At 40.7% G+C, this 22,343-nt stretch overlaps 1 protein-coding gene across 3 annotated transcripts in view; it reads left to right on the forward strand.

Moving 5' to 3' along the window:
• The window catches only part of ADAM28 (ADAM metallopeptidase domain 28), a 65,773-nt gene extending 45,829 nt beyond the window's left edge, over positions 1 to 19,944 (forward strand). Inside the window, exons 14-23 of one of the 3 annotated variants that reach the window (XM_047761678.1) lie at positions 2,203 to 2,398; positions 7,397 to 7,499; positions 10,252 to 10,411; positions 12,015 to 12,095; positions 12,422 to 12,500; positions 14,530 to 14,638; positions 15,857 to 15,935; positions 17,771 to 17,833; positions 18,848 to 18,910; positions 19,757 to 19,944. In XM_047761678.1, the coding sequence (XP_047617634.1) occupies positions 2,203 to 2,398; positions 7,397 to 7,499; positions 10,252 to 10,411; positions 12,015 to 12,095; positions 12,422 to 12,500; positions 14,530 to 14,638; positions 15,857 to 15,935; positions 17,771 to 17,833; positions 18,848 to 18,910; positions 19,757 to 19,777 (954 nt within the window). In that variant the 3' untranslated portion in view covers positions 19,778 to 19,944. Of the gene's footprint in view, positions 1 to 2,202; positions 2,399 to 7,396; positions 7,500 to 10,251; positions 10,412 to 12,014; positions 12,096 to 12,421; positions 12,505 to 14,529; positions 14,639 to 15,856; positions 15,936 to 17,770; positions 17,834 to 18,847; positions 18,911 to 19,756 lie in introns of those variants that run through there. The other 2 variants (XM_047761679.1, XR_007132326.1) reach the window with 2 other exon arrangements.
• The last annotated feature ends 2,399 nt before the right edge of the window (positions 19,945 to 22,343 follow it).

Raw genomic sequence — 22,343 nt, forward strand, 5'->3', positions numbered from 1 at the left:
AATAAATAAAACCACAAGTGTCTATTAAGAGCTATTTGTTAGAGATTATGGGTGATTAAAAAAAAAAGTAGCATTTGACCTCAAAGAACTTGCTATTTCCTTAAGGCAATGATATTTATATCCACACCTGAAACAGATGAAAATGTGATACATGATTAAATGCCCAGGTAGGTATTATAATAGTATATGGCCTTTGGGTCATATTTTTCACATATATTTTCAATTAATTTTCATAATGACTTGAAAAGTTAATACTTGTGGGGGAAATGGATTTTCAGAGAGCATAATTCCATGTGCTAAGGGTACACATCTAGCCACTGACTCTTGGCAGCGCCAAGATTCAAACCTGTATCTTTCAAATTTGAATTTAAGGTTCTTTTCCCACTAAGAGTAGAAAAGAGGAGCAGTGATCTGCACAGAAGTCAGAGAGGCCTTCATGGAAAGTGAGACTTTCGCTTAGTTTGGAAAGTTACGAGTAGATTTCAGATACAAAGAAAGAGAAAAAACATTCCAAATGAGGGGTTTGGAAGAGAGAACAAAGAAAAGGTCTAAAGAAGGTTTGTGTCACATCTCATAGAGAAGCTGGTCCAACAGGAGCTGGAAGGGGCTGAAATCTGGAAGGCCTCACATGCTCCAATGAAAATTTGGGTTTTATTGTCACCAGCATAAAGATATTGAAAGTCTTTTTTTCTTTGCTTTTTAGGGCAGCACCAATGGCATATGTTAAGTTCCCAGGTTAGGGGTCAAATCAAAGCTGCAGCTGCCAGCCTACACCACAGCCACAGCAACGCAGGATCTGAGCCGCGTCTGCAACCCACACCACAGCTCACGGCCATGCCAGATCCTTAACGTACTGAGCAAGGCCAGGGATTGAACCCGCATCCTCATGAATCGTAGTCAGGTTTGTTAACCACTGAGCTGTGAAGGGAACTCCATGAAAGTCTTTTGATGATATGTGAACATGCCTGCTCACATCAAGTAGGGAAGAGTATGCGTTCAATATCCACATGGGCCTCTTCCCATTTGCATAAATGGCAGAATTTGTTGTACTAGGTTTCTCTGAGCACAAAAGAGCAAGATATGCAATAATAGATTGCAATGCAATTAACACATCAAGTGACTATTTGGTTGTTTCTCCCTCTTGATAAATCATTCAATGGTGAGTTGAAATATCTGACCATAGAATAAAAGAAATTAAGGATTAGGAAACACAAATGTCTGGGAAAATTTCAGAGCATGCTGATCTGGGATTGTAAACACATATCTTCCTTACTACAGAAGATTCACTTCACCAGTAAATCTCTGAAGCTGCAGATTTAAATCTCCTTGAAAAGCTCAACAAAGATAACATTCAACAAAGAGGGAAATAACTTCCTTCTTTGCATCTAACTTACTGCTTGGTTTTCTCCTGTACTTTTTCATTGTTCTTCCTATAACGCTTGCTCTACAAATTCAGAAATATCAATTGCTTGAAGACTCAGGGCATTGGCCAAATTCAATAGAAGTGATATAGGAGTTCCTGTTGTGGTGCAGCAGAAACGAATCTGACTAGTAACCATGAGGTTGAGGGTTGGATCCCTGGCCTCACTCAGTGGGTTAAGGATCTGGCATTGCTCTGAGCTGCGGTGTAGGTCACAGTTGTGTCCTGGATCCCACATTGCTGTGGCTGTGGTGTAAGCTGGCAGCCGTAGCTCTGATTCAACCCCTAGCCTTGGAACCTCCATATGCCATAGTGCAGTCCTAAAAAAAAAAAAAAGCAAAAAAGCAAAAAAAAAAAAAGTGATATAATAGGATATGGCTTTAGCTTATACAATGCACATGTCAACTGAAATGCTTCTGATTACCTTGCAAAACAAAAACAAAAAAAAAAAGGACAGAGGGAAAATGCCATTTTCATCAATTTGACCTCTTCAATTTCATTTCTAGTGATCGGTCTGTTCAGTTGGTCTGTTTCTACTTGATTCAGTTTTGGCAGGCTGTAAGATTCTAGAAAATTGTCCATTTCTTCCAGATTGCCAAACTTGTTGCCATATAGTTGTTCATAGTATTCTCTTATGGTTTTTTGTATTTCTGCTGTATCCGTTGTGATTTCTCCTTTTTCATTTATAATTTTGGTTATTTGGGCATTTTCATCAATTTGAGATAGTAGGGCAAGTCAGGTGGTTGGAAACAAGCCTTTTCTCCATTTCTATTTCCCTACAGTTTAAAAAGGCCGGTGCTGTGTGCAGACCAGCAAAAGATGAGTGTGACTTGCCTGAAATGTGTGATGGCAAATCGGGGCTTTGCCCTAGTGATCGATTCCAGGTCAATGGCCTCCCTTGCCAAGACGGGAAGGGCTACTGCTTGAATGGGACATGCCCCACCCTGCAGGAGCAGTGCACTGAGATGTGGGGACCAGGTAGGAGGACCAACCCTAGTGTTCCTGGCACTCCCGGCTCTGTGCATTCCAGGTGACAGTGTCTAATGGTGGCCAAAGTAGCATTCTGTCCCACTCTGTCTTAGAAACTGTGCCCTGGCTCAAAATTCTGGACAAGTGGTCAAGTTTGGTGTTGCTAGATTTAGCAAATAAAAATAAGAGTGGCCCAGTTGAATCTCAGATTATCAATTTTTTTTTAGTATCAGTATATCTCATTCAATATTTGAGGTAGACTTATGCTTTAAAAAAAGTCTTTATGTATCTGAAGTTTAAATTTAACTGTGTATTCTGTACTTTATCTGGAAACCCCAACCCAGATCCTTCTCAGTTAATTATACCCTTGGAGCCTTGGAAGTGTGTGTGTGTGTGTGTGTGTGTGTGTGCGTGTGCACACATGTGTGAGTGTGGGTGTAAGGGTAGCAAGATGTTGGGAGATGGGCAGAGAGTAAGCAAAGGGAGACAAAAGGAAAAGAGGATGCTGCAAATGCAGAGCAGCAATGAGGAAAAGAGAAAATTCTTAAACGTTCATTATTTACCAGAATTTTCAAGGTCATATTCTCTGATTACACCATGAAAGAAGAAATTAAAAATAAAATTGTAACTTAAAAATCTTCAAAAACTTTAAACCAAAATTTAAATGTGCTACATTACTTGATTAGAAAGGCAATTTTATTTTTATTTTTTTGTCTTTTTAGGGCCGCACCTGTGGCATATGGAGGTTCCCAGGCTAGAGGTCAAATCAGAGCTGCAGCTGCTGGCCTACACCAGCGCCACAGCAACTCGGGATCCAAGCTTCATCTGTGACCTACACCACAGCTCATGGCAGTGCTGGATCCCTGACCCACTGAATGAGGCCAGGGATTGAACCTGAGTCCTCATGGATACTAGTCGAATTCATTTCCACTGAGCCACAACAGGAACTCAAAAAGGCAATTTTTAAAATATTAATTCTTTGGATTGGATATGATATATATTGTCTACATATTTTTAATTTTCATCCCCCTTTCTGCTACATTTCCAGATTCCTACTTAAATGGTCAAAGGAGGAATATTTTTTAATAGGGGAAATATATATTCCTAAGAATTTTTGAGGAGGGTTCTCCCATGCTGAAAACTTTTCATAATTCCTGAAAATACACATAAGGTCAGATTAAGGAAAGCCACAAAATTGTTGATTGACAATACACTCAGGGAAAAGAAAAAAAAAAAACTGGAAAATAAATGGGGAGGAACCTAGAAAAATCCCTGGATGAAAGCCTCTGGGTAGGGCTAGGGTGAGATGAGACACAATTGGAGGAGCAAAGCTTGATGCTGTCAGGAAGTGCTTTGATGGCCTGGAATTGGGCTGTTGCTTTCCTCCAGTTACAGCTTATGTAGATGCACATCTAAGTTACAGGTGGAAACAGAAATGGCTTTGCAGGTTAAAGACCCTGTGCTTCCTTGGTTGACTTCAGTTATGGCAGAAACCTCGGGAAAGGAAATCTCTGGCACAGAGCTGAAGCTCTTTGTTACCTGGTCACAAATCACTGCAATAAATACTGTTACCTTCTTTTTTTTGCCTGACCCTTTAATATCCGCCTCCCCTACAAATCTGTACATTTCCTAACGCCTAGACACTTTTTTTGTTCACAATTATTATTCCCAGGGCATCCTAGCCCAACACCTGACGTTATAAACGTTCGAAACTACCTATCGAACAATGTTGAATATATGTTGTCTGATCTTGGAAGAGAGAAGACCTTTTATTTATTTAAAAAAAATTTTTTTTGGCTCTTTTTTTAGGGCTGCACCCATAGCATATGGAGATTCCCAGGCTAGGGGTGGAATTAGAGATACAGCTGCTGGCCTACACCACAGCCACAGCAACAGCCAGATCCAAGCCTCATCTGTGACCTATAGCACATCAATGGCAACGCCGGATCCTTAACCCACTGAATGAAGCCAGGGATCGAACCCGAAACCTCATGGTTCCTAGTCAGATCCATTTCCACTGCGCCATGACGGGAACTCCAAGAAAACTTTTTTTAAATTATACATTTAAAAGTGGTCCTTATAAAAGCCCAGAAAAATAGATTTGCCTAAACAGAATTCCAAATTTTACAGCTCATAAGGATCAGACATTTATCACTTATTTTAAATTCAACTTCAAAACTTGAAAAGTCTTATAACACATGTAAGGGGGGGAATCATTCTCTTTAACATTCTATAAATCATGTGAAATTCCAAATGCTGAAAATGTGACCAAAGTATAAACAGACAGTTCATCATGAAGAAGAACATGTGTTTAATAAACAGTAAAATCATGTTAACTCACTAGCAAGAAGTCTGAAATGCCATAAATGCATCAACATGTGCAGTGTACAGTAAGAACAATAAATGAAGACAAGTTAATTTTCTACACTTGTTAAACTGCAAAGCTTTGTTGCAGTTAATGCTTACTGCTGATGAGGAGACAACACAACACCTAGTTTCATACACTCCAGTAAGATTATGAATTAGCACAATCTTTTCACAGAGAATTTGGAAAAATATATGTGCAACCTAAAAAGAAAGTGTGCTCCTTTCCTTAACAATGGTGCCCAGGAATATTTATTTACGAAGGATTTTTCAGCCAGTATTTTCTTCAAATGATAGTGGACAATTGGGAAACATGCAAAGTCCAAGAGTTAAGATTAGTCAAATAAATTACAGGGAATATCTGTGCAGTGCAATTATTACAGATATGATATTATAGGACATTTAATGTCTAGGGGAGGAAGTGTATATTTTTAATTGGGAAAGAGTAACTTATAACGTAAAATGATAGCAGGTATATGAATGATACTTTCCATATTATCAGCAGCACTAACTATAAACTTTGTGATTAGGATTGTGATTTTCCCTAATTATTCATCACTAATTATTCAATTTTTAGTGACTGTTTTAATTAAGGAATCTATAAATGTTACTATGATCAAATAATCAAGAAAATATGGCACTAAAACTCATTTTACCATCTTGGACATCACAACATAGAATTTATTTCAAATGATTTGAGTCTACCGATCACTGTAATAGGTAATATTTGTAATATTTGCAGTGTCTTCATAGGTTTTTTTCGCTTTTTCGTCTTTTGATTTTTGTTTTCTTGTTTTTAAATTTGTGTAGTTGATTTACAGTGTTGTGTTAGTTTCTAATGTACAGCAAAGTGATTCAGTTTTATATATATATATATGTATATATATTTTGTCATCTTTTCCATTACAGCTTAATACATAAAAATTTTGAATATAGTTTCCTATGCTATGTGATATGACCTTTTTGTTTATCCAGTCTATATACAATAGTTCACATCTGTTAGTCCCAAACTCTATAGGTTTTTTTTTTTTTTTTTGGCTTTTCTTAGGGCCGCACCTGCAGCATATGGAAGTTCTCAGGCTAGGGGTTGAATCAGAGCTTAGCCATTGTCCCACATCACAGCCACAGCAACGCAGGATCCGAACTGCATCTGCAACCTACACTGCAGCTCACGGCAACGCTGATCCCTAACCCACTGAGCAAGGCCTGGGATGGAACCCATGTCCTCATGGATACTAGTCAGGTTCTTAACCTGCTAATCCACAACAGGAACTCCTCCATAGGGTTTATTATTATTATTATTATTAACTTTGTTATTGTTTTTTCAAAAGCTGGGATCATGTTTCCCCAGTCTTAAGGGGGGCATCTCAGCACAAAGAAGGAGCAGAGGCCTTAGATTCAATAGAACTGGGTATGAAGTCTGGTTTTTTGTCTCTCTTGGTGGTTTTAATCAATACCATCCTCTGTTTCTTTATTGATAAAATGGGAATGGTAATAAGCTTGTTTAATATTTATCAACCAGGCACTGTTCTCAGCAGCTCACATGTATTAATTCATGTAATCCTCATAACAGTCCTATGAGAGAGGGACTATTATAAAATCCTCATTTTTTTTTTAAGGGCCACGCATGCAGCATATGGAAGTCCCCAGGCTAGAGACCAAATCAGAGCTATAGCTGCCTGCCTACAGCCTGCCTACACCACAGCCCCAGCAACATGGGATCCAAGCCAGATTCGAGCCGCATCTGCAACTTAATAGTCACGCTCATGGCAACACTGGATCCTTAATGCGCTGAGTAAGGCCAGAGATCAGACTCGCATCCTCATGGATACTAGCTGGGATCATTACCGCTGAGCCACAATGGGAACTCCCATAAACCTCATTTTTACACAGCCAAACCGAGAGGTTAAGGCACTTGCCCAAGATCACACACAGCTCTTACAGAACACCCAAGCTTTTTTGTGTGTGTCTTAGGGCTGCACCTGCAGAATATGGAAGTTCCCAGTCTAGGGGTCAAATCAGAGCTGTAGCCACTGGTCTGTGCCACTGGCACAGCAACGCAGCATCCTTAACCCACTTAAGCGAGGCTAGGGATCGAACCTGCGTCCTCACGGATGGTAGTCAGATTCGTTTCCACTGAGCCATGACAGGAACTCCCTAGAACACCTGAATTCTTAACTACTATGTTCTCTTGCCCACCTGATGGGGCTCTGAGGAAGATCCACGAGAGAGGAAACATGTGTTGCTCATCACTGTGCCTGGCAGAGTAGAAGTTTGACTCAGGAGAGCATGTATCTGTCACAGCTACACCCTCCAGCAGGATGGCCTTCCACTACCTACCTGGGGGCTGGCTGTTAACACAATTACTATGGCTTTTCCAGCTAAGTCTTCCTGTTTAGATGGATTTTTTTTTAACCTGCAGCAAATCATCCAGATGTTTCCAAATATTTAGCTAGCTATTATTCAAAAGTAGGCAATTTCAAAGGTTATTTTAATCCCAGCCATCTCTCTGGCTATCAAAGTATTGCAGCCTGTATTTCTGAGCATGGTCAGTGGGTTTCTAGTTCATGAATCCTTTGTAGCATTGAACTACTTATCTCTTTTCTTTCCAAATATGTCCCTACTGACCGTGTCTGGTCCCAGGAACCAAAGTTGCTGATAAGTCATGTTTTAGCTGGAATGAAGGTGGGTCAAAGTACGGGTACTGTCGAAAAGTGGATGACACGCGTATTCCCTGTAAAGCAAAGTAAGTGGCCTTGTTATTTGAACCTTTCTGCTCCACAGACTAGGGAAATTGCTTGCTTCTAGTCACATGTTCCAATTTATCCCATTTAAAGAGAAACTGAATTTGGACCTCATTCATTGAGTGACTGTTTGGTGCCATATGTTAAACTAGGCTCTGAGTTAGGAAGCCAAATAGCCAATACTGCTTTTTCCAGTCCCTCATGATGAATGCTTCAGAGAACACCAAGCACGGCTGCTAAATGAATGGATGTTGAGATGGAATGTGCAACAGTGAGTGGGCTGGATTGGAAATTTGTACATGGCTTCTCCAGTGTACTTTAGATGCTTTTCCAGCTAGTGTGGAAATACAATTCTAGGGTAGAAATAGTATGATTCATTATGACTCTAGAGTAGAAATATTCAGAGGCATAAGTGATACATTGATTATTATGCGATTTTATTTCAACTTGCCATGGCATTATATAACAAAAAAATACAGCAAGGGAAAAGATTGACAATTCACCTAAATGATTTGTTTTACTTTTGGTATTGATATTCTGGAAAAAATTATAGACTATCACAAGGATTGAACTTGAGATTTTTCTATATATTTTTTTGCTTCTAGCAATTTTAGGTTTTTTTTTTTCTTCTTTTTAGGGCCACACCCATGATATATGGAGGTTCCCAGGCTAGGGGTTAAATTGGAGCTGCAGCTGCTGGCCTACCCCACAGCCACAGCAACGCCAGATCTGAGCCACGTCTGTGACCTTACACCACAGCTCATGGCAACGCCAGATGCTTTAACCCACTGAGCAAGGCCAGAGATCTAACCCTTATCCTCATAGATACCAGTTGGGTTTGTTACCACTGAGCTACAATGGGAACTCCCTTAAGGTGACTTTTAAAATCATAAGTATAATAAACCATGTGCCTGCTCCAAATTTTACACATACAAATTAATATATAACTAGAGATTGAATGAACAAATCAGCATTTCTCAAAGTTTTTCTATTAAAAAAAACCCACATTTTTCTGCATGATAGATGTTACTAAACAAACCATATTTTGGACATGAGGTTATCTTTTGGGGAGTCTGAGCCTGAAAGACAATCATACCCTGTGGCTTCTCCTTTACAAGAATCAGGGCTAATTCAAGGCAGGTCATTTTTCTTTCTCTTTTTCCTCTTTTCTAAGAGTGAGTCATAGCAAGCCTGGATGCTTTCTCATGGGCCTCCTGGAATGCTTTTCCTGGGGAAAGCTAGTCACCTTGAAAGATGTCTGGAAATCTGAGACTGCTGTATTGGAGGAAGTCCAAGTTAGCCACATGGAAAGCCATGTATACAAAGAGATGACCAACCTGTACCCCAAGCAAGGGACTAGACATAAAAAGGAAGAAGATTTGTCAGGAAGTTGTAGGCTGATGTGTTGCACAGTAACAGTAATTTTGACATGCAGAGGTTCCCAGGCCATGGATTGAACCTGCATCATAGAAGCGACTGGAGCCACAGCAGTGACAACATTGGATCCTTAACTACTAAGCCACCAGGGAACTGCTTTCAGTCACTTGTCTTTGGCTTTCCTATGCTACAGCAGGAAGTAAGCCTGGAATTCCCAGCATCCTAGAGCCTTCCTTATCGGGCTCTACCCACATGAGTCAAGGAAAGCACTCTCATGCCTTTCTCCTCTCCTCAATCCTATTTTCTAAATGCCACCAGAAACATCAGGAGAATCAGATTCTACCACTCTCAGAATAGTTTTTTCACAGCTTTCCTCTGATTCTGCACGAAGCAATGGATTCCACTTTTATCGGTGTTGACTTTATTCCCTTTGGTAGTGAATGCAAGGCTTTAGTGAGTGCTGAACAGTTTCTTCTGAATCTGCCGGGAGAGAGTTCTTTGTTAACCCCCCATGATGCCTTGGGGTGTCAACCAAGGCTCAACTGACACAATTATTGTTGAGAGAATTATTCTATTGCCATTCATGACAAATGAGGACCCTTAGCTGAACCGAGATGGAAACCAATAGCCTAGGTACTCTCCATGATGTCAGAAAGCCATCTTCCTAATGTCTTCCTGCTCATCATCCATATGATCTCCTTTCCCAAATGTTTCTCTTGGTCTGAGATGGATTCTCCAGCTCCAACTATCACATTCCAATGAGCAAAAAGGATAAAAACATTGAAGAGAGGACATATACTCTCATGGAAGGCCACCTTCAAGAATCTGCCATAAAGATTCTGTTTCCTTCCCATGGGCTGGTAATTTAGACCACTGGCCAAAACTGGGGAATCTGGGAAATGTGGGAATGTTTTTGAGCGACAGTGTGCCTGGCTAATATTCAGTGGTTCTATTACTGAAGAGGAAAACTCATATAAAGGAGAATGCGGAGTCTCTGTCACAGGGAGAAATATTGCTAGTTATTTATTTTTTTTCTTTTCCAGGCTGCGCCTGTGACATATGGGAGTTCCCAGGCTAGGGATGGAATTGGAGCTGTAGCTGCTGGCCTGCACCATAGCCACAGCAACGTGAGATCTGAGCTACATCTGCAACCTATACCACGGGTCACAGCAATACTGGATCCTTAACCCACTGAGGAGGCCAGGGATCGAACTCTTGCATCCTCATGGATACCAGTTGGTTTCTTTACAGCTGAGCCACGATGGGAACTCCCTTACTTGTTAAATATTGATAGTCAGGGAGTTGATTTACATTTGTATAAAAACTTCATTTTGGATCCTGGTATTTCAAATGCTGCAAATTTTGGCTTTTTCCCAGTGATGTTATGTGTGGGAAGTTGTTCTGTCAAGGCGGGTCGGAATATCTGCCCTGGAGAGGACGTATAGTAACTTTCCTGACGTGTAAAGCATTTGAACCTGAAGTCATAGGTGAAGAAGTAGGCATGGTAGCCTATGGCACCAAGTGTGGAAATAAGAAGGTAAGTGGAAATTGTGGCTTTTACTCAAATGCTCTTCTGTTTTGTTGTGTTTGGTTTGCTTCGCAGGACCTCCTGGTGTTTCATGGAGCACAGTGTTGAAAGCGATGTTAATGCCCTTCACCCATGCCTGCCTGCATTCTTCCCTGCAATGTTATTTAATATGTACATTTTTTTTTTTTTTCCTGCAAGCAAGCAAAGTCTTCATTACAGGAAAGCAAACAACTCCCAGGACAGCTGGGAGGAGGAAGAAGAGTCCCCCTCTCTATTGTTCTTATAGGGGTTTTTATCCCTTAAGATGCGGGTTACCAACATGGGGTTCAGAAAGATGTGGTTTTCTCCCATTGGCCTTGCTCAGTTACCTCTATCAGTCCTTGTCCAATAGGGGTCTTAGGGGTGGAAATGTCTTATAAGTCTCATGGTTTCTTTGCCCTTCTCTTCCCGTAAACTGAGTCACAGGGGTTAGAGATTAATGTCCATCTGGGCTTAGGTACCCTCCTCATAAAGAAGGCCTGTGGTAATATGCACCTATCATGTGCTTAGCACTAGGTTGTTAAATTTAGGTAAATTTTGTTGCCCTCAAATTGGTAGTTTCTCAATAAAATGAGAGTCTCTCTGATAATAATAAAGAGAATCATAACAGTACTATTTACTTTTACATAAATGATATTTATGTTAATATTGGAGATGATGTGACATTAATTTGTTTTCCGTAATGTTTTTGTTTGGAATGGGTACTTTTTTTTTTTTTTTTTTTGCCATTTCTTGGGCTGCTCCTGTGGCATATGGAGGTTCCCAGGCTTGGGGTCGAATTGGAGCTGTAGCCACTGGCCTACACCAGAGCCACAGCAACATGGGATCCGAGCCGCATCTGCAACCTACACCACAGCTCACGGCAATGCCAGATCCTTAACCCACTGAGCAAGGCCAGGGATCGAACCCTCATCCTCATGGTTCCTAGTCAGATTCGTTAACCACTGAGCCACGATGGGAACTCCAAGAATGGGTACTTTTTATTGTATTTATATTTGCAATTGTTTTTGCAATGCTTAGTTCAACGCTAAATATCAATTTTAAGAGTTGAACTCAAGAGGTGGAGTAAGGGAATGACCCATGAGGAATGACGTGAAGGAAAGAAATCTCTAAAGGGGACTTCCTAAACATTTTTTTTTTTTTTTGTCTTTTAGGGCTGCACCCAGGGCATATGGAAGTTCCCAGGCTAAGGGTCAAATTGGAGCGGTAGCCACTGGCTTGCACCACAGCCTCAGCAACACGGGATCCGACGTGCGTCTGCAACTACAGCACAGCTCACGGCAACGCCGGATCCTTAACCCACTGAGCAAGGCCAGGGATTGAACCCACAACCTCATGGTTCCTAGTCAGATTTGTTTCTGCTAAACAAACTCCATAAACATTTTATTATAAAACTTATCTAGATTCCATCTTCTTATTTTCCAAAGAACGCCATGATTTTCCTGATAAAAAAGTAAGTTTGATAACCACAAAAGTAGCCAAAAATACAAGACTAAATCTCAGAATCAACAACTGGCGGAGCTGAAACCATTGGACGTGAATGCCAACTTCTGGTTTTTCACGTCACTTTCAGGTTTGCATTAATGCAGAATGTGTGGACATGGAAAGAGTTTACAAATCAGCCAATTGCTCCTCTAAGTGCAAAGGACACGCGGTAAGTTTTGACCATGTTTCCCCAAGCTTGCTGAATCCTGTGTCATTTTAGGTCCGTTTTGATGATGGTCAAGTAACATTTCAGTGTTGAATGATGACTATTATTCAGTTTCTCTAACTCTTTGGTAGTTTGATGCAACGATCAGTTCCTTCAAAGAACCTGGTACCAAAATTCCTGCTACCGATTCATCCATTATGTAGACAGTCAAGAGGCTGCAGAGCAAGGGTTATTGTTTTTTTTTCAGAATGGAGTTAGTTATGGATGAATAGGCCTTTGGGTTGGAGGTCAGTCCAGCCAGCAAATTGACAGGATCGTCGCTCCTTTAGGTGTGTGACCACGAGCTCCAGTGTCAATGTAAAGAAGGATGGGCCCCTCCCAACTGCGATGATGTCTCCACGGTTTTCAGTAGGTAACAGTACACTTTAACCTGAGAAAATTACTCTCCTCTTCCAAGCTTTGATTTTATATTACACAATATGTCATTGTCTTATTTTCTTTCCTCTTGGAATTCCTGTCCTGTAGATATCGAACCCATGATATTAATCTCCAGTGTCTTCAGCAATTTTTTAATCACATGCTCCACATGCTTAGGTTTTTCTGCTACCTACAAAAAGATTTCTTGAAATTTTATATTTGCAATTTGAGCTTAATTTCCTGAATTTTCTTGCCTTATGATCGTTCTATTTTCACAGCAATCTTGACTTAATGTATTCTAGCCACAACAGCCTGGTAAAACTCTCGGAGAATATGACTTCCATTATTCTTGTGGGTTCAATTTAAATTTCTCTCTCTTTTTTTTTTGCCTTTTCTAGGGCTGCTCCCACGGCATATGGAGATTCCCAGGCTAGAGCTCAAATCAGAGCTGTAGCCACCAGCCTATGCCACAGTCACAGCAACGCAGGATCCGAGCCGCATCTGCAACCTACACCACAGCTCACGGCAACGCCAGATCCTTAACCCACTGAGTGAGGCCAGGGATTGAACCCTCAATCTCATGGTTCCTAGTCGGATTCATTAAACACTGAGCCACCATGGGAACTCCAAATTTCTCTCTCTTTGGAGTTGGGTTGTTTTGTTTATTCACCCTGTCTCTTGTGTTGCATGGTACTGTTTTTCTTTAGGACGTACAATCCTTAGTTGAACGTGGGATTAGGTTGATTTGAATTATCTCACGAGGGTTTTCTTTGCATGTTTGTGTGCTTGTTGTACCCACCATACCTCTCCTGATGGGCGATCTGGCTGTGAACTGGCTCAGTAGGCAGATCTTCCTACAGACCTTTGGGTGGGGAGCAGCCAGAGTGGAGACGCTCACCTCCAGTTGCCATGGTGAGGAGTACTTTGCCCTGAGGAGGTAGCTCTTCACTTCATCCACATCTTGTGAGAGCTGCTTTTCCTCCTATTGTTCTACAATCTCTAAGCCATTTGGCATAAATAAAATTATTAAATTGTAGCCACTGTGGTAGGTTAGTAGTGATAGCACTTTGGGGTTTTAATTTGCTCTTTAAAGCTAATAGTAATAAAAAAGCAACTTTTTTTTTTTTCAGCCATTTGGATTTTCTCTTATGGGAAGTGTTTGTTCAAGCCATTTTTGTTTATTTTTCTATTAGGTTATTTCCGCTGAACTCTTACTAACTTGTATAATTACTTAGAAATTAGTAACTTCTCTTATATTCTTGATAGAAGCTATGTTTCAGTTATGTATGCTGCAAATAACTTCCCTCATTCTGTTTTCTCACTCTTGGTGGTGCCGCGTGATTAAAGAAGCTCTTCATTGTAACATAGTCAATTTGTTTACCACTTCCCTGATGATTAGTTTTGTGTGTGTGTGTGTGTGTGTCCTGTTTAAGGAAAATTTTCCTGTCCTGAAGTTATGAATATATAGCCATATATTATCTTCTACAAAGCATTATTGTAGGCGTTCCTGTGTGGCTTAGTGGGTTGAGTCAGTGTTGTCACTGAAGTGGCCTTGGGTCACTGCTGTGGTGCAGGTTGGATCCCTGGCCCAGGAACTTCTGCATGCTGTGGGTGCGCCCTCCCCCCCAAATTAACAAACATTATTGTATTCCAGGGCTGAATTTTCAACAGTCTCTCTCCTGTTCTGCTACGCTCCTTATTTTCTAATCTTTCCAATCTCCCAGCCCTTTGTTTTCAATTTATTGCAAACATCATCCCTTCTAAGAATTTTTGGTAGGCTAATGCTTCACGTATCCTACATGAAATGTTTTAAATAGATTTCCTCTCTCCAACTAATATTAGAATAACCATTATCAAGATAACATTTTCATTTTACTGGCTGTGAGAGGTTTTCCAGGGAATGCATGTTCTTTGGGGAAAGGGTAGATGGACTCTGTGATAAATTAAGATATAAGGACCAGGCGACGTATACTTGTGACGTTCTCACACTCTCACGAGGCTTGGGTTTTCTTTGCTGCAGACTTCTCCATTGTGGTTGGGGTGCTGTTCCCTGTGGCCATCATATTGGTGGTGGTTGCTATAGTAATTCGATACAAGAGCCCGAGAGGAAAGCAGAAGAAAGTCCTGAGGTAGTTTTTGTTTTTGTTTTTGTTTTTGTGTTAATCTTGCTTTGGGGACTTGTAGCCTCTGATGCACTTGAAGTGCAAGGATATGACCCAGATTGTCAAATTTAATTTTAGTTTACTTCAAAGACTCAGAAATAAGTACAGATACATTTTTCTTGGACCAGAGGCTGGGTATTTCTTTTATTGGGAAATCCTTTAAAATAAGACATGTTTTTTTTTTTTCTGTTAATCACTGTTTAATAATAAGAACCTTCATATGCATAATGCAAATACAGTATCCAAAATTTATTGATCACTATCTTTTTTTTTTTTTGGTCTTTTTAGAGCTGCACCTGCGGCATGTGGAGGTTCCCAGGCTAGAGGTCGTATCAGAGCTGCAGCTGCCGGCCTACACCGCAGCCACAGACAGCAATGCCGGATCTGAGCCACGTCTGTGATCTACACCACAACTCACAGCAATGCTGGGTCCTTTAACCCACTGAGTGAGGCCAGGGATCGAACCCATGTCCTCGTTGATACTAGTTGGGTTTGTTATTGCTGAGCCATGAAGGGAACTCCTGATCCCTATCTTTATGACAAGCACTACAGTCCTTTAACATATATTATGTCATTTAATGTTGATAAGAACATCTACTCTTCACAAGGAAATAATAGTAATAACCACTATCTCCATTTTACAGATGTAAAGGTGTTATATATTCATCCTTACAGTAATCTTGGAAGGTCAGGCCTTTCACATTTTGACTGATGTGGAAACAGAGTTCAGGGAAGTTAACAAACATGTTTGTAGTCTTATAAATTGAATAGTGGAATCAGAATTTGCACCTCCCTCAGTCAGTCTTTCAAACATAATCTTCATACTACAGGACCTTTCTAGAATTTTTAAAGACTCACTTATTCACCCAGAATGGGCTTTTAATCAATACTGAATGAATAATATAACATTTTAATTAAGGGTCATCATTTAGATAAACTTTGGATTCAACACCATCATTATTAGGAATCAGGGCGCGGTAGAGGATTGAAAAGAAACTCAGGGGCGGCGATCATGAGTTACAGGGCAAGGAAAACCTGCATACTGTTCTAGGGAGCCCATGAAAACCCTGTCCATTACCACAGATGACACAATGGGCCACGGAAAGTAGCAGATCATTCCTGAGTCTCTCCCCTCATGGCCAAGGAACTGCCAAGTCAATCTGTATGGTTTTCTTTCACATACAGGCCACTGTCTGCCATTGGCATCGGGCCATATAGACAGAAGAGGAAACTGCAGACGGAGAAGCCTGTTCAACCCCAGGAGGTGAACCACAGTCTGTACTGTGTTTGCTAGTGGGTCCTAGTTTGTGATTCTCTCACTCTCTTGTTCTGACCTCGTTGTCATTTCTACTCGGCTGCGTTCTCCAAATCCACCTCACGAGTTAGTGTACAGCAAGGATTGGGGGCTCGATAACTACACACTCAGAAAGTTCGCCTTTGCCTTTTGTTGAATGCATAAGAGTCTCCCCCAAATGCAGAGGCTGTGTTCCTGGGAATCACAAAATGCAGAGAATAAAGAGAGTGAGGGGGCAGAAGCCAGCTCTCTCTCTCTCTCTCTCTCTCTCTATGTGATTCTGGGTTGACTCCTTACTCCTTTTGCAAATATCCCAATAATGACAATAATAGGCATACTTGTATGACAATACATGTCATACGTAGACCACTTAATGCCCTAGCTCTGTCCTGCAAGTTTAGAAATTTTAGCAGAAGTTGCTTAATGACATTGGTAATAATGTTTTTGATTAAAATAGTGATTTGCTGGAAACTCCATGATTTTCCATTCCACTGTCTTTTGGTGTTCTCTTAGTTCTGATCTCTCAGGATCAGAAAGAACTGTTGATTTCGAAGCTTAAATTAGGAAACTGATCATTTCATTTAAAAAAATGTACTTTGGGAGTTCCCCTTGTGGCTTAGCAGGTTATGAACCTGACTAGTATCCATGAGGATGTGAGTTCAATGGCTATGGTGTGGGCTGGCAGCTATAGCTCTGATTCAACCCCTAGCTCAGGAACTTACGTATGCATCAGGTATGGCCCCCTAAAAATATATATTTATTTGTGTTGAATGAAAAATTCTTTAAATTCTATAGTGCTTGACAATTTCCATACATTTCACACATGTGATTTTTTTTTTTTTTTGCTGTGCCTGCTGCATGTGGAAGTTCCAGGACCAGTGATCGAACCAGAGCCACAGCAGTGAACTGAGCCATAGCAGTGACACCAGATCCTTAACCTGCTGCACCACCAGGGAACTCCCATAATCCCTTTTAAAATGTTTTTTGCTTTGTTTTGTTTTGTTTTGTTTTAGATGAAGTTTCATGCACCTGGTTTGCCAGTAGGGGGCAGTGAGCTTCCAGCTTCCCTTGTGAGTTGGCAGCTTCTCTTCACCATCCCTTCTTATCCTAGGAAATGCTAGTGAAAGACAGAATCCCCAGTGCCCAATTTATTTCTGCAAGAGAATGTTGCAATCTATGTGGCTATTCGTATAAAGTAGAGATTCCTCTGCAAAACTTTTTGAAAATACAGAATGTTGAGTTTGCCTTTCCGTTAGACTACTGAATTTAACTCTTCAACCCGAATTACTGGGCCTGGAAAGCTGGTAAGTCATTAAAGAAGAGGGCCAATCAGCTTCATAGAGTGCCATCTTCATCATCTGCCTGTTGCTTTTGAGCTTATTTCTGAATTGTATCGTGCACACCTTAGGGAAAGCAGTTCAACTTACAGGTTCAGATTATTCTTGCTTCTCTGTTTCTGAAAATGATTTAAGTCTTTCCCTTAAGCACATCTGTTTTCAAGGCCCCGTGTTTTGTTTTGTTTTTTGCTCTTTAGGGCCACACCCATGGCATATGGAATTTCCCAGGCTAGGGATCGAATAGGAGCTGTAGCTCCCAGCCTATACTACAGCCATAGCAATGTGGGATCTGAGCTGCATCTGCGACCTACACCACTGCTCATGGCAACTCCAGATCCCCAACCCACTGAGCAAGGTCAGGGATTGAACCCACATCCTCCTGGATACTAGTCGGATTCATTTCTGCTGCGTCACAACAGGAACGCCAAGGCACCATGTTTTAATTCATTTTTTTCACCTTCTCACTAGCTAATTACAAAGCCAGATTTTCCACCACCTCCAATTCCTACATCTGTGTCATCCTCTTTCCTCGTAAGTATCAGACGGTCAGTGGTGATTTTTTAAATGTCTCTTGTGTGAATGATGTCTCCAAATGTACGGGTTTTCATTTAGGATATGCCAAGCTAACCTGAGATAGCACCATCCATGGGAATATCTGAGAAAACGAGGCCTACTCACTGTCTACAAATTAGTACGGGTATTGATTTTTTAGTGTGAAAAATAGCTCTATGGTTATGTGGGTATATAATTGGTTACATAATTGTCAAAAACTGACACACCATCCTGCTGTGGGAGCTAAACTGTCTCCTTCCAAGGGTAGTTTCTACATGCTCATTTTGGAGGATATAAAATTGTATTATCAATTATATTTTACTTGTTTATTCTGGATCAAACAAGGCCTATATTAGTCACAGTTTTCTAGAGGAGGTAGGGTATGAAAAAACAGACCGCATAAAGGCAAACCCAGAGGAAAAGCCAGGCACTCAGGGAGCAGAAGGTGGTCATTTGCTCAAGGGGTTCCTGAGCCTGTTCCTTCACACTTGATACTCTGCTGTGAGTAAATGAGAAAGCACTAAAGTTTAAGGTATTTTTTTTCGATAATGTTTACATTTTTGCTGGGAAAAGAAGTCAGATACATAGGGAATTATACATATATAACTCCTCATATATTATTTGTGCCAAAGCAGATGATGCTACTGAGAAGAGTACGATGAGGGGAAGAGGAATGGGTGTGACTGCTAAAGTAAGAGGAAGATCCATTGACTGAGGAGCTGGGATATGTACTGGTCCCTGAGAGCTCAACATAAGCGATGAGGGGGTTCCCTGGTGGCCGAGTGGTTAAGGAACCAGTGTTGTCATGGCTATGGCTTGGGTTCGATCCCTGGCCCAGGAACTTCCACATGCCATGGGAGCAGCAATAAAAAAAGAGAGAGATAAGAGATGAGGAGATCAGGAAAGATTTAAATGAGGAAGTAAGTATAGCAGCTAATATGGTAATTGCATAGCATCTTTAATGACTTACCATTACTTTTGTCCCTATTATAGCATAAAGACACAAAAGGACTTTCCCCCATGGTTTTCCAGGATAAGCTGATGTCTACACCTAAGGTAAGAGAACTATGGCCAAACTATTATCATGCTGTCTCCCTCCTAGGATCAAGGGCAGAAGTTCTAACCACGTCTTCCTAGATGTTCGCTGAGGACAGTAACTCAGGGAGTGTGGGATGACTCCCTCATATACCTGCATCTAGTATATGTCTTCCTTCTGAGTTTGGACCATAACCAAAGAGAGAGATGTAAGGTCACTAGAAAGGGATGATGACCCCAGTGTTCTTTTTCTCAGAAATGTTACCCAGGGAATGTGAGATGGGGAAAATTCCCCACAGAAAAATCCCTCAGCATCGCATAACCCTTCTCCTCATCCCCTATCCTAAGTAGCCTGATGGGTATTTGGATCCTAGTGTGATTTTTTTTCTCCTTCTTTTCCTCCTTCAATGTGAGGTCTCAAATAATCCATAAAATAGGACATGTGACTACAAAGAATACATTTTAATTCCTTAGTAGTTCAAGAGTATAGAATAGGAAAAGTTTAGGAGTTCCCGTTGTGGCTCAGTAGTTTACGAATCCGACTAGGAACCATGAGGTTGTGAGTTCGATCCCTGGCCCTGTTCGGTGGGTTAAGGATCCAGTGTTGCCACGAGCTGTGGTGTTGCCCTGGCCCTGCTCCGTGGTGTTGCCGTGAGCTGTGGTGTAGGTTGCAGACACGGCTTGGATCTGGTGTTGCTACGGCTCTGGTGTAAGCTGGTGACTACAGCTCAGATTAGACCCTTAGCCTGGGAACCTTCATATGCCTCGAACTCGGCCCTAGAAAAAGACAAAAAAAAAAAAGGAAAAGTCCATTGTTTAAGGGGTTTTTTTTGTTTGTTTGTTTGTTTTGTTTTGTTTTGTTTTTAGGTCTCCAATCCAAAAGTCTGAAGGAACAGCCAAGCAAGGATTGTTGGGTAAATGACTGGACAATCTGGATAGAAGAGACATATACTCGCTTTCTCATTATTACTTGCTCTTGAGCCACATGAAAGTTACGATTTTGTGATTCATGTTCTACATTGAAGAGATTAAACAAAACTTTGAAGAGAGACATACTCCGTGGTCATCTTTGTATGAATTAAAAATTTCTATTCTCTATATCCATGGGAAAGAAGATGGCTCTAAAAAACAGCTAAGAAGCTGAACTCTCTAATTAGGGGACTTTCCTAGCCTCCCCGCCACCTTTACCCATCCCCTTTATTTTACTATGGTGTTAACTAATATTTGTTAAAGGATTTTGAGCACCTTGATTTTCTCATTCCGTGGGAATTAATTCATCCTCGAATGAAAACAAAAAATAAGAGATCACAGGAAACTGGGAGGAATGGAAGAAAATTTACATTCATTGTTAGATAACTGGCAACATCTTTTCTGTTGTTGTTCTCTTTTGGGGGCCGCATCCATGGCAGATGAAAGTTCCCAAGCTAGGGGTCAAATCAGAGCTGTAGGCACTGACCTACACTAAGCCACAGCAACGACAGATCCTAGCTGCATCTGTGACCTACGCCATAGCTTGTGGCAACCCCAGGTCCTTAACCCACTGAACAAGGCCAGGGATTGAATCCACATCCTCATGGATACCAGTTGGGTTCTTGATCCACTGAGCCACAACTGGAACTCCCTGGCAACATCTTGATTGTTTTAACTGTGAACTCGTCAAATTAGAACTCTCAGTTTTGACAAAAATTACATAAACTATCCCTGGTGTATATGACATCTTTTTCCCACACTATCTTCTGCAATCCTTATTGGCTGTGTCATTTGAAGTTCACTACAATTGACTATGACTTTATTAATTAAAATTTAATAGAAATTTGTATAATTCAATTACTGGCAAGCTTAAAGTGAACATCATTTTCTAGAAATAGTTAAATAAATTAATAATGTAAACCAGAGGTTCTTAACTGCAGGATGTGCAGGATGTGCCTAGACTGCAGATTTATTTCATTTGGCCTGAATGATTTTGGCCACAAAGTATTTTAATAATGTTTTGAATTTGTTGCCAATGTTTAAAAATTGGGAGATCTTGTGTAAACATCCAGATCTCTAGCATTTTTAAAGTAATCAAATTGTCAACCCCAGGGTTACATTGCCCACAGCAACCATCAGCTTAGTTGACTGATGGAACAAACATTGTAGGTTGCCTACCAGAAACCCCCTTCTTCCTTTTCAGAACCCCAATTTGGTTCGGTTTTCCATATGGTAGAAAAGGCAATCCTAACTCCATCTCCTGCATAAGTTTCTGCCACTCTAAGTCAATCATGATAATCTTATTTCCCTTACCAGGCCATGATTTGGAGGCGAGCATATACACTCCCCCTACAATGTGACAAGATAAGAGATATGTTGGAGAGTTTCTAGGAAAGGTCCTTGTCCTTTGTAGCCATGAGGATATCCTATCTTGTATTTTTGAAGCCATGTTGTGATCATGAGGGCAAAGCTGATAATCCAGAGTAAGAGCAGAATGATAAAAAGAATAAAACCTGGTCTCTTAATGATGTCATGAACTGATTGATAATTGCTGGAGTCACAGTGGACTTTCTTGGGACTTCCTATTTTGTGATCAATAAAATTTCCTGAGCCATTTTGAGTTAGATTTGCTCTTACTTGCAGCAGAAGTCATCGTAACTAAGGAAGTATAATTAGCTGCTTCCATTATTGGAGTACATGCTTTCCACTTCATTATCACCACTATGTATTGCTTCTAGAAAAAGACCTTTGCTTGCCAATGACAACTTTAGACATTGCTTAGCAGTTAGCCCTGGGCCATCTGCTATGCTGCTCAACACTAATACAATACTATTATCATTATGCTAAATAAGTCATATTGTTGTGGAAACAAAATCCCTTAGCAGAAGAAAATTATTGTATGCAATTTACTATGAAAGCATCTCCTCGTTAAAATTTAACTCCTTTCTCTCTCACAGCTAGTGATGAAGTCCATTCTCTTTTTTATTCTACAATAAATTTTTTAAAATGTATTGTGGTAAGAACATTTGACATGACATCTGCCCTCTTAACAGATAGGGGGAACTGGAGAAAGTCAAGAGAAAATTTAACTGAAATGCACAGAAAAGAAAAGAATAAGAAAAGGTAAAACAACAAAAGTTATGTGGGAGAGGTATACAACACACATGGATAAAAGAAGAGACAGTCCCCCTGGCTCTGCCATTAACAAGCTTTTTAGACTCAGTAAATAAACCCAACTTTCTGGGCATCCGTACATTTCCTCATCTATGAAATACAGTTAACAATTCATGAATTGCTGATTTCCAAAGAGAATTTTCTAAGAAATGTGTAAAGGCAGTGTGAAAACATAAAAAGAAAAAGAGAAGGGAGTTCCCATTGTGGCTCAGCAGTAATGAACCTGACTAGGATCCATGAGGATGCGGGTTTGATCCCTGGCCTCGCTCAGTGGGTTAAGGATCCAGCGTTGCTGTGAGCTGCGGTGTAG

This window comes from Phacochoerus africanus, chromosome 15 (genome assembly GCF_016906955.1).
Source record: "Phacochoerus africanus isolate WHEZ1 chromosome 15, ROS_Pafr_v1, whole genome shotgun sequence".
Taxonomy (NCBI): domain Eukaryota; kingdom Metazoa; phylum Chordata; class Mammalia; order Artiodactyla; family Suidae; genus Phacochoerus; species Phacochoerus africanus.